General features: G+C 46.1%; 1 protein-coding gene across 1 annotated transcript; it reads right to left on the bottom strand.

The window, feature by feature from the left end:
* On the bottom strand, window positions 1-8,549 carry KCTD14 (potassium channel tetramerization domain containing 14). The gene is made up of 2 exons (XM_081154222.1): window positions 8,304-8,549; window positions 1-788 (listed from the first exon to the last, which is right to left on the bottom strand). The coding sequence occupies exons 1-2, from the start codon at window positions 8,361-8,363 to the stop codon at window positions 108-110; spliced, it is 741 nt and encodes a 246-aa protein (XP_081010348.1). The 5' UTR covers window positions 8,364-8,549; the 3' UTR covers window positions 1-107.
* Window positions 8,550-12,396: the final 3,847 nt, after the last annotated feature.

Genomic DNA, 12,396 nt, shown 5'->3' with positions numbered 1-12,396 from the left:
GCGGTTTGATGTTTATTTTTATTTTAAAGTAATATGACTTTCGAAAGCAACTTTTAACTTCATAAGCCCCACCAGAGCCCGTAACAAACAGCCACCGCCCGTGGCAATCACCACCAGGTGAACTGGAACGTGTAGAAGTATTCCTGGGCCCCCGCCTTAGGCTGGAACGTCTTCTTGGAACAGGAGTCATAGGCTACCTGGTACCCCTGAGCCTCAATGTCCATCCGCACGGAGTCCAGGAGGTCCCTGATGACCGGGGGTGCCTTCCAAGGCCCGAACTTGACGACCAGCCTCTTGTCAGCCTCCAGGGCGCGCAGGGAATCCGCGCAGTGTGCGGCGTCTTCTTCCGTGCGCACCGCGCACACCAGCACGTGGGAGTGGCGCGCGGCCATGGCCTCGGCGCGCGCCAGGCGCACCATGAGCTCCAGGTTCTCCCTGTAATTTGGCACCTGCAGCAAGAACTGCTTCCGAGCCACCTGCTCACTAAAGATCTGGGGCATATCCTCCAGCTGCTTGACTAAAGGCCAAATTTCGAAGAACTGAGCCTCACGGTACACCTCGCGGATGTGCTGCGTGGGCAGCTGCCCGCTGCGCAGGTAATCGAGGATGGCGCCGAAATAGGTGCTGGAGCGATCGATGAAGAGGCGGCCCTCCTCATCCGTATCGGTGCTGGCCGTGGCTAAGGTGAAGAACATTTTTGCCAGCCTTGAGTCCGGGATTCTTATCAGGGTGCCCCCGGTGGTGGTGTAGATCTCGCCCCCCACGTTCAGCTTCACGACGGAAGACCTCTGGGGGAACAAAAGGTAATGAGCCAATAGCGCCACCTCCAGGGAGCTCATAATATTTTCATCCAAAGAATAACCTCGTAGACAAGAGAATTTAGGAAAGCCATGATTGGCTTCAGCTATTGAAAGGCCCATCTTAACAGAAGGGGTTATATTTATTCCGTATAGCTCCAGGGAATAGCATTTTATTTTATTTTTTTAAAAGTATTTCTTTATTGATTTCAGAGAGAGTAAGGGACAGGGAGAGAGAGAGAGCTAGAAACATCAATGATGAGAGAATCTCATTGATCAGCTGCCTCCTGCATGCCGGGAGCTGGGGATGGAGCCCCAAACTGGCATGTGCCCTGAGGGGGAATCAAACCATGATCTCCTGGATCCTACGTCCATGATCAACCACTGAGCCATGCCTGGCTGGGCAGGAATGGGCATTTTAAAGATGACAAAGATTTCAGTTTGATATAAGAACACCCATTCAAGCATTTTAACTTCTGTGGATCACAGAATATTAGTATAGGAGGCTGCTGCGGAAGCAAGTCCCAGCGACAGTACTTCCAAAGTCTATGGTCTTTGGCAAGGCTTTTTCCCTCCTTGAGCCTCAGTGTCCTCATTTATAAAATGGGGATATGGAGCTGTTGTGAAGTCAGGAGTTCCTGACATGGGGATGCTTAGGTCTAAGATATAATAATTAAAAAAAAAAAAAAAAGTTGGGGGAGCAAACCATTTTCAACTTTTCAGAAAGGCTAAGAAATCATACATGCATTCATTCAGGAAGCATTTCTTGAGTACTTACTGTGTATCCACATCCTATGCTGGGAGTTGGGGATAAAAATCCTTATTTCATATAGATCAGAAGTTCTGGTTAGCAGTTGGCATGACTTTGATTAACAAATGGAATTTGTTTGATGATGTTTTTTCAAAATATGGGCCCAGGGAGATTAAATAACAGAAATATCCTGGGTGGTGAAAAGGCCAGTAACACCAGATGCAATGAGTATAAAACTGCCTCATAAACTGTTCGTACAAATGTAAATTAGGTTTAGCTGTTCAACAGAATTTTTAGAGGCCTCTCCTCTATGCAAGACCTTGGACTGAGCACTACAGATGTGGGTGAGACCCATGCAGTGCCTGCCTAGAGATGCCCACAGCCCAGTGCAGACAGGGGTGTGGAAACAGACTGACAGGCTGCATTTGGGGAATACTGAGTACTGCTACGCAGACCTAGCAAAAATACCAGAAGATAATGTAGCAGTTATTACATGTGAGGTGATGTATCAGTTGTTGTTCTTACAAACCAGCTTCTCGAACAACTTTTGTTATTTAAAATTCATTCATTCAAAAAAATTCATTCCAAAAATAAAAAAATAAAATTCACTCACTCATTCGATAAAATATGTATGTGCCTACTTTGTGCCAGATAAATGGGACACAGTGAGGAAAAGCAGAATACAGTCCCTCTCCTTAGAGTCCAGTAACTGTGCAAAGCACTTTGCATATAGTCTCTAACGCAATTCTCCTAGCTATCCTAAGAAGAATGTATTAAATCCCTATTTTACAGATAAAGAAACTAAGGCTTAAGAAGGTGAAGTAAGTTCCCTAAGATCAACCAGCTCTTAAGTGATGATGTTAGCATTTGAACTCAGGTCGAATTTACCCTGAAGATTGTGCTCTTAGTCATTGTATAAATTAGTTTTCAAATACCTCCACTCTTCTTTTCCTTAGTTACTCATTCATTCAAAAAATGTAGGGAGGGAGGATTAAAGATGGTGGCAGACTGAATGGACGCTACACTGACACTGTCCTGGGACCAAACTGGAATTACAACTAAAATAAAGAAAAACCATCCTGAATAGTCAACTGCAACTGAAGATGAGCCGGAGAGCACCCTCATAACCAAGGAGGAAAAGTGGAGACTGCATAGAGACTGGTAGGAAGTGGGGAGGCATGAGAGGGCTGGCTGGACTCCCACAGGCAGCAGCTGAGGGTCCAGAGGAATCGCTCAGCTGTGGGGAGTTCCCACTGAGGACTCTGGGGCCTAAACCCCCAGGGCTGGGCTTCCCAGCCAAGAGCACCAGAACTGAGAAAGGTGCCCACATAACAACTGGCAGTGAAAAGCAGCCAGATTTCTGTCTGCCAGGGAGAGATGGCTGGAAATGCAGGCACCCTCTTAAAGAGCCAATGCACAGAGTTTCGTATGCAGCCACTCACCTTGGGTTCCAGCAGAGAGAGGGCAGAGTGGACTGGAGCTGTGTGAGGAGAACCTAGGGTTGTGGGCTCTGGAGATTGAGATCAGAAGGCACCCATCTGGATTCCTGTGCCTAGTCATGACTAGGACATCTTTCTCAGGCAGACAATTTGCTGCTTTTTCCTGAGGGGGGAAGCAATTGCCCCACCCTGCTAGAAAACCCCTCACCCTACCCAGAGGGGTTTCTACAGCCTGAGGCTCATTAAGAGAATCAGATTAATCAGCCTACAGGCAGAGGCAAACCTCAGAGTGCTTTGAGTCTTTGCCTGATCTGCTTCTGGACCTGGGCCTTGGAAAAGCAGGCTTTGGTGTGCATCTTGGTCCTGTCCAAACACACTCAGCCCCAACAGAGGAGACCTCAAGCCGAGGGTTGTTGATAACTCCAAACAGGGTACTCAGGGCCAGTCACAAACTGCATCTGACATTGGCCTGCACCAGAGACCCTCCAAAAAGACTGAGAGTCCTAGCAGATCTACTTAATACATAGAAAAAAACAAAACAAAACAGGCAGCCAAAATGGGGAGACAAAAAAACCAAACCCCAAATGAAAGAACAAAAGAAGTCTCCAGGAAAAGAGCTAAATGAAATGGAGATAAGCAATCTATCAAATATAGAGTTCAGAATACTGATTGTAAGGATGCTTAACAGCATGAAAAAAGCTAGAGAAGCTATGAAGGAAATTAAGAATGCCATAGCAGAAATAAAGAATACATTGGAAGGAATGAACAGAAGATTAGAGGAAGCTGAGGATCAGATGAGGAAATTAGAAGACAGGGTAGAAAAAAAATCACTCAACCAGAGATCCAAAAGGAAAAAACAATTAAAAAACAGGAGGACAGTATAAGGGAGCTGTGGGACAACATGAAATGTAACAATATTTGCATTATAGGAGTGCCAGAAGAGGTCAAAAGATAAGCAAGGGTTAGAGAACCTGTTTGAAGAAATAATGGCAGAAAACTTCCCTAACCTGGTCAAGGAAAAAGTCACACAAGTTCAGGAGGCACAGAGAGTCCCAAGCAAGAAGAATCCAAAGAGGCCCAAGCCCAGAACATCATAATTAAAATGCCAAGAATTCAAGACAAAGAGAGAATCTTAAAGGAAGCTAGAGAAAAGCAAACTGTTACCAACAAAGGGGCTCCCGTAGGCTGTCAGCTGACTTCTCATCAGAAACTCTACAGGCCAGAAGGGAATGGCATGGAGTATTCAAGGTAATGCAAAGCAAGGATCTGAAACCAAGACTATTCTATCCAGCAAGACTATCATTCAAGATAGATGGTGAAATAAAGAGCTTCCCAGAAAAAAAAGTCCAAAGGAGTTTATCACCACCAAACTAGCATTGCAGGAAATGTTAAAGGAACTGCTGTAATTAGAAGTAGAAATAGAGAGAAACATGGGCATAAAGAATTAGAATGGCAATAGATAAGTATCTATCAATAATAACCTTAAATGTAAATGGATTAAATGCTCCAATAAAAAGACATAAGGTAGCTGAATGTATAAGAAAACATGACCCAAAAATATGCTGTCTACAAGAGACCCACCTCAAAACAAAAGACTCACACAGGATGAAAGTGAAGGAATGGAAAAAAAATTTCCATGCAAATGGAAATGAAAAAAAAGTTGCAGTAGCAATACTCATATCAGACAAAATAGACTACAAAATGAATAGCAGCGCAATTTACAATAGCTAAGATTTGGAAACAGCCCAAGTGCCCATTAGTAGATGAGTGGATAAAAAAGCTGTGGTACATTTACACCATGGAATACTATGTAGCTGTAAAAAAGAAGGATCTCTTATCCTTTGGGACAGCATGGAGGGAACTGGAGAGTATTATGCTAGGTGAAATAAGCCAGTCAGAGAAAGACACGTACAACATGATCTTACTCATATGTGGAATATAATAAACAAAATAACCTGATGAACAAAATAGACCCAGAGACATAGAAGCATGGAACAGACTGAGGGAGCTCAGAGGGAAGACGGGATGGGAGAGTGGGTGGGGAGAGATTAATCAAAGAACTTAGATGTTTATAAGCATAACCCATGGACATAGGCATTGGTATGGGGGAGGCCTGAGGGTGGGGTGGATGCAGGGTGGAGGGGATCAATAGGGGGAAAAAGAGGACATCTGTAATACTTCAAACAATAAAGATAAAAAATTAAAATAAAGTAAGGAGGACCTATTTCATTCAAGCCTCCTCCTAGGCAGATGAATACCATACAGTTCCTGCCCTCAAGAAGCTCTCAGGGGAGAGGGGGAAACAGATGGCTTAGATGTGTAGGAGCTACAAAGGAAGACTCAAAGGTAGGATGAGTCAGCTTTTTGTGGATGTGTGTTGGAGGTTGTCAGGGAAGGTTTCCTAGGAGATGTGATGGCTGCTGCTGCAGAGAAGATATGTGCAATGTTTGAAGGCTGAATTACCAATCTGAGAACTCTAACCACAGGTCGTTGCAGGGCAAGGGCTCAGGAATGTGTCCTTCCATTTGATTTAGGAGTGACCTCCTTCTCAACTTCTCTGTGAGCTCTAGCTCTAAGATTAAAATACTGGGATTAAGAAAGCCAAAGACAGCCAAGCTGCTGGTGAAGAATCGAGTTGCCATGGCAACAGCTCCTACCAGGGGACAGTTCTGCTGGCTGGAGGGGAGAAGGGAAAGGAGAGGATGCACTCTGACAGCAGCCAAGTAATACATCTATGAGAAAAATAAACCCAGAACCTGTGACTCCCTCTTTCTCCCATAAACCTCAAGGCCCCTTGGCAAAGCTCTTTGGTTAACTTAACCCTTGAATGGATTGATGTGCTCTCATCACTCCTGCACCACTGAAAGCTCACAGGTGCTCTTAATGTCCCCACATTACAGGCGAGGTCACACAGCTAGGAAGTGATGAAATCGGAACTGGGACCAATCCATGTCAGTCTGACTCCAGCATACATGGGTCCCCTATCTCCACCACTCCCAACATCCAGTCCCACTGCTGCCAATAATTAGCTATGTGCCTGAGGCAGCTCACTTCCTTCTCTGGGCCTAAGCTTGTTATCTGTGAAATATGGAGGCAAATGGGTGAAAAGGAGTCTCTCCAGCTCTGAAAGTCTAATGTATCCACTCACCTGAAATGTCATTTCTGAAGTTCATTTCCAGATGCTTCACAAAATAGCTTCCTGCCCTGACATCCTCAGCCCCATTTCTTTGATTATCAAATAAGACTTGGCCCTGTCCCCAAGCTTCTTATTTCTGTCCCTCTTCCCCTCCTTTTTTCCAAAACCCCCAGTCTCTTTGGAAATCCTAGGCCTCCCACCTCATCCATAAGCACTACAGTATGTGTTTCTAGCAGATAAAGACTTCTTTTCCACCCTTCCTTTGGACCACCTGCCCTTCCTGTGACACCTCTTCCCCACCTTTTCTACCAGTCACCCTGCCAAAGCATTCCTGAGTGGGGAAGCCTGTCCCAGGCCCTGTGTGCACGGGCTGGGGACACATGGTCCCCGCTAGGTGCAAGGCCAGTGCTGGCCATAAGGACACAGAGATGAATCAAACAGGCCCAGCTCTCACCCAGTTCTAGTCAAAAGAGTCCCTAACACATCTGCAACCCCCCCACCAAACATTCATACATTTCCTTAGGTCACCCTTATTGGAGCCAACAGAGGGACATCTAAATTCACATGTACTCCATGCCCCTCAAGATCTCTCCCAAACCCACAACCCTGACCTTTTCCATTGTTTCCTAACTCAGTTGTCTGAGCCCAAAACGTAGGCTATAATCTTGCAGTCTGCTCCCAACCTCAACCTCCCTCCAACCCCCAGCCACAAACACACACACACACACACACACACACACACACACACACACACAATCGGTGGCCAAATCCTGGTCAGTTGTTCAGTTCCATGGCACCCTGTCCCCCTCAAATGCCCTCCCCCAATCCAATCTCTACTCTGAAAACAATAGTTTTTCTTAAGTGCAAATCTGATCTGTCTCCCCCTGCATTAAACATTTCAGTGACCCTACATTCCCTTCCTGATAAACTCTAGATTCCTTAACAAGGTTTACTAGGCCTTTTATAAGGCTGGCAATAAGCTACCAGAACTGCTTGCCACTTCCCTACCCCCACCCAACCAGAGGAAGCTGGGTCCCCCTGTTTCCAGGACTCCACTCATTGCCCATGCTCTCTTCACTTAGCCCACTCATCCTTCAAGTTATTTCCTCCAGGAATCTCTCTAGATGGGTTGTCTCTTTGTGATCCCAGAGGGCCCTGTACTTCCACAGTCTGGTAATTACCTATCTTGTAATTCCCTTTATCATCGGTATCCCCCATTAGATTGTGAGTTTCCTAGGGGAAGACTATCCCTGATTCATCTTTATAGCAGCAGTACCTACTACAGGACTCAGCACCCTGGGGATGCTCAATAAATGTCTGTTGAATTGAATGGAGCTTACCTGCAGCACTGATTTACAGGAGCACCTGGTATTCCGATAAAGGCCAATCTTGCCCTACCTGTCATCATGCACCATGCTGGCTCCCTCCCTTGCCCGGTAATTCATTCAGACACTTATTGAGCACCTAGGGCAGCCCTGGCACTGGGCAGTTGATTTTGTCAGTAGCCAACAACAATGACGTTAACATCACCCTATGGGAAGAGCCAGTCTCCTCACTCGTGGATCTGCCTTCCCTTCCCCCAAGTCTTCAGGATGGCACCTAGCCCAGGAGAGATTAGAATGCTCTGCTCCCTGAGTGCACTGGGCCTTTTCCTCACCTTCCCCCAAACTCCCCTCACCCAAGCGCTGGGAGGGGGCAGGCGGACCCAGGACCCAGCCAGAGGGCAGGGGCGGGCTGGAGGTGGGGGTCTGGGGTGTGCGGGAGGGAATGACACACCGGCAGCCTGGGGCTGGGTCCGCTTCTCCCAGGGGCGGGAGGGATGGGGCAGGGGAAAGGGAGAGACGGCAGAAGCGCGGTGGACTCGGACCAGCCAGAGGGCAGAGAGAGGACACACGCAGAGCAGCGAAATAAAACAAAGAGAAGAGAAGGGGGGGGGGCAGCCAAGCAGGAAAGAGGGCAAAGAGGGGAGGCCGGACTGAGCCAGGGCGGGAACGGAGACCGTGGGGGCGGGGGGGGGGGGAGCCAGAGAAACAGCCGGGAGAGCAGAGCGCCCAGCCAGAGGGGGAGACCGCGCTCCAGACCCCTGGGGGACGCAGACCCTGGGGGGGGGGGGGGCACAGGGAACCCGGGACACCAGAAGGAGTGAAAGGAGGGAGCAGCGACAGGACAGGCGCACTCACGTCTGGCGGGGGGGCCGTGCGGAAGGCCGGCTGGGAGCGGGGCTCCGAGGTGGGGTCCATCGCCCTGGCCTTGCAGGCAGCTGGCACCGCGCGGACGCCACGTGCGAGGTGCCTGTAACTGGAGGAAGTGGCCTTGCTCCCAGCCCTGGGGTGGGGGAGGCTGGACCCAGGGTGTGGTTAGAACCCCCATTGGCCTGGAGTGGGCCTGACTTCCAGTGAGAACCTAGTGAGTCACTTCCCGGTCTCTCATCCCGGAGTTCCCCGACAGCCACACAGGGGAGGCAGAGGGAACTGACACTGAAAGCGGGAAACTTTCTGTTCACAATAGCCCTAGGGGTGACGGATCACCGGCACCCATTTTACAGATGAGAAAAGTGAGGCTCCAGGAGATAGAGTGGCCATTGTGGACTATTTACCCACCTCAGATCCGCTGCTAAAAGTACAAAGCATGACCTGGGAAGGAAAGAGCTAAGATACCTGTTGCGTGGGTTATTTTGCTTGTTAAAACCGTGAAAATAACTAAAGTTGGAGTCCCTACAGCCTGTAGGGGGGCTCTCAAGCTTTACTACTCATGATCAGTTACCCCTAAACTGGGAGAAATGGATACCGTGCAGCTCCAACAGGAAGGTGTTTTCTATTTTTTATTTTTTTTTAATTTATCTTTATTGATTTCAGAGAGTGGAAAGGAGAGGGAGATAGAAACACCCATGATGAGAGATGACGGCTGCCTCCTGCACACCGCGGACTGGGGATCGAGCCCGCAACCGTGCATTTGCCCTGACCAGGAATCTGAACCCTGACCGCCTGGATCCTAGGTCGATGCTCAACCGCTGAGCCACGCGGGGACCAGCGATGTTTTCTATTTTATTACCCTAGTAGGAGAAAGGAAAGTTTTCTCCTTGCCTGGCAATAGCTCAGCCAATGACAGTCTGTCAAAACTTAGCCAATGAAAAACCAGTACATTTTGAATTCCCAGCTTCCTTCAATGGACTGTTTATAACAGCCCCTCCAAACTGCGCCCCCCCTTTCCTCTATAAAAATGTGCCACTCAAAAGTGAGTGCTGTGGAAACCTACCTGTCTCATTCTGGATGGAGAACAGTCTTCCCTGAAAATGCTTGGCTATATATAAACTAGAGCTAAAGCAGATCTGGTGGCCCAATAGTCACTTTTTTCCTGGTCAAAACTGGCAACAACAATCAGAAATTTAATTTAATGTAGATTGATTTATTTATTTACTTATTTATTATTTATTTATTTATTAAAGACACAGAAATTTCATTTAAAATGGACCTGGGTTGGTAGTGCCCCCAGATGCCTGACAAAGAAAATAAAAACTCTTCCTGTAGGAAAAGTGCAGTCAAATCATAGACTCCACACAAATAGAGTCCAACAAACGCAAGCTCACAATCTAAAGTCACAAGCCACAAAAGAAACAAGGTTACGCTGCACACGAGTCAACAGATCCACAACCACCTCAGATACTGAGATTACTGGATATAGAACATGTGTTTAATGTGCTTAAATAAATATAAGGATGTATTTAAAACATGAGTGAAGAGCAAGAAGATATGATCAAAAATGACCAGGCAGATTTGAAAAATGCCAAATAGAACTGCTAGAAATGAAAAAATAAAATGACTGAAATGAAAAGTTGCTGAAACTTAGTAGGGGTTGAGGACATGCAATAAAGGGAACAATGTTGTACTGTTTTTCATCATTTTGTCAAATATTGCTAACAATAATAATATGCCACATGTGGTAAGGATGCAGGAAAACAGCTCCTCAAACTTATTGAGTGGAATGTGAACTGCTGTGATTGGGGGGGGGGGGGGGAGGAATAATATGGCAATATCTACTAGAAAAACAGCAACACATAGACATCATTTGACTCAGTATTTTTACTTTTGAGAATCTATCTAATAGAAATAAAAGAACTCTGAAAGGATATACGAACAAATATGTTTACCACTGGTTTGTTCGTAGTGGCAAAAATTAGAAACAAAGAGATATGGTTGAATAAATCATGATTTGTTCATGCCTTGGAATACTATGCAACTATTTAAAAGAATGAAGTAGATCCTACATCTATTCATTCATCCATGATTTATTAAGCAATTAAAAATAAATATCAGAGCTCTCTGGGTTCTGACCTAGTTCAAGGCAACATGGCTAAACACACCAAGAAGGTCGGAAATATGGGACTTGTTATGGCGCCTCCCTCACTATTGTGAAGAAAATTGAATCAGTCAGCACTCCAAATACACTTGCTCCTTCTGTAGCCAAACCAAGATGAAAAGACGAGCTGTGGGATCTGGCACTGCGGTTCCTGCATGAAACAGTAGCCGGTGGTTCCTGAACCTACACCACCACTTCTGCCCTCACAGTAAAGTCTGCCATCAGAAGACTGAAGGAATCGAAAGACCAGTAGAAGCTCCACAATTTGAAACATTGCTATCCTATATAAAAGGGGTTAATTTATGTGTCAATAAATTAATAAATAACAGAGTGGTGTATACAGTGGGAGTCCATTTGTGTAAAAACACAAAACGACAAACCTCTTCTATAAATTTCTATCTATTTATGTGAGCAAATAATCAGAAATGTGTAGAATGATAGACACTGGTGTTACCATTGGTTATTCAGTAGGGTGGGGGTTGAAACAGAGAGGGACAATTATTGATTATTGTGTCACTAGTTTCAGTGAACATGAAAAACTATAAAGGAGGAACAGAAAAGGCAGCACCGTAAGACAAGCACTAGGTATTCCAGGATGAAGTCAGCTTTTCAATCTGGGGAATTTGGGAAGGCTTCATGGAAGAGGTGGCAAGTAAGCTGGATATTGAAGGAGGGTGAGGTTTGTTGAGAGAGGCCTGTAGGGAATTCTTCCCAGCACAGGGGGCAGCTGTGCCAAGTGAAGAAGGGAAATGGAAGTAAATGATTATGTGCTGAGCACTGCACTGAACACAGATCTTTGTATCAATCCTTCTAAGCAGTTAGATTTACTCGACAGATGAGGAAACGGAGGCTCAAAGTGAATGGTTAAAAGGTCACAAGCTGGTAACTAAAAGAGCCAAGCTCAGGCTCCATTTCTTTTTTACTCCAAAATTCTCTTTCTGTGACCATGAATAATTGTTTTGTATCTAAGTGCTATGATCTGAATGTATGTGTCCCTCCAAAATTCATATGTTGAAACCCAATGCCCAATGTGATAGTATTAGGAGGTCGGGCCTTTGGGAGGTTATGAGGGTGCTCTCATGAATAGAATTAGTGCTCTCATAAAAGAGACCCCAGAGAGTTTCCTCGTTCCTTTCTTCCACCATATGAAGGCACAGCAAGAAGATGGCCATCAATGAACCAAAAAGTGGGCTCCTACCAGACACCAAATCTACCAGAGTCATCATCTTGGACTTCCAACCTCCAGATTTGTGAAAAAGAAATATTTGTTGTTTAGAAACCACCCAGTTTATGGTACTTTTGTTATAGCAGCCCAAAGGGACAGAAATGCTGGACAAAGTATGTACCTTGAACATTATGACTCTGCAAATGGGACTGAGCGATGGGGAGGCAGCTGTGATCTCCTCAAGGCAGGCTTCCCTGCCTGCTGTGTGTGGGTTGGGGATCTTCCCACAGGCTCAGCACAGCCCATCTGTTCACTTCCTCTTACTTATAGTCCCACTCTCCCCAGGGGGCTGATCAGCTTCATGGGTCAGGATGATTCCACAGGGAAGCTGAGTTCTGAAGGGTCATCACCCCAGAAAGGAGGACTGGACACTTGAATGGATAGTGTGCACTTCTGACTGTACCAAGCAGCCTAGGCTTTTAGTCCTATTTTCTGTTTCTCCTCCAGCCCCAGTTGCCTTGAAACACGACCTGCACTCTCATGCCTTCCTACCTTTGCTTATGCTGTTTCTTCTGCCAGAATGCCTTTCCCCACCAGCTCATTCTCTCTGGATAACTCCTATATAACTTTCAAGGACCGACTCAAATGATCCTTCTCTTCCTTTTATAGCCATTAGGACATTTATTTGACCCTCAACATTTAAAATAAGAATTAGCACCTCCACTTTATGTATGAGGATCCCTTCATCACAG

Source organism: Miniopterus schreibersii (assembly GCF_964146895.1).
Source record: "Miniopterus schreibersii genome assembly, chromosome: 12".
NCBI lineage: Eukaryota > Metazoa > Chordata > Mammalia > Chiroptera > Miniopteridae > Miniopterus > Miniopterus schreibersii.
The sequence above is the reverse complement of the archived record's forward strand: the minus strand, read 5'-3'. Positions and strand labels throughout refer to the sequence as shown.

Coding starts and splice junctions, on each gene's coding strand:
- KCTD14 (XM_081154222.1), bottom strand. CDS start 8,363: ATGGACCCCACCTCGGAGCCCCGCTCCCAGCCGGCCTTCCGCACGGCC. Junction 789..8,303: donor GCACGGCCCCCCCGCCAGAC/GTGAGTGCGCCT, acceptor TTGTTCCCCCAG/AGGTCTTCCGTCGTGAAGCT.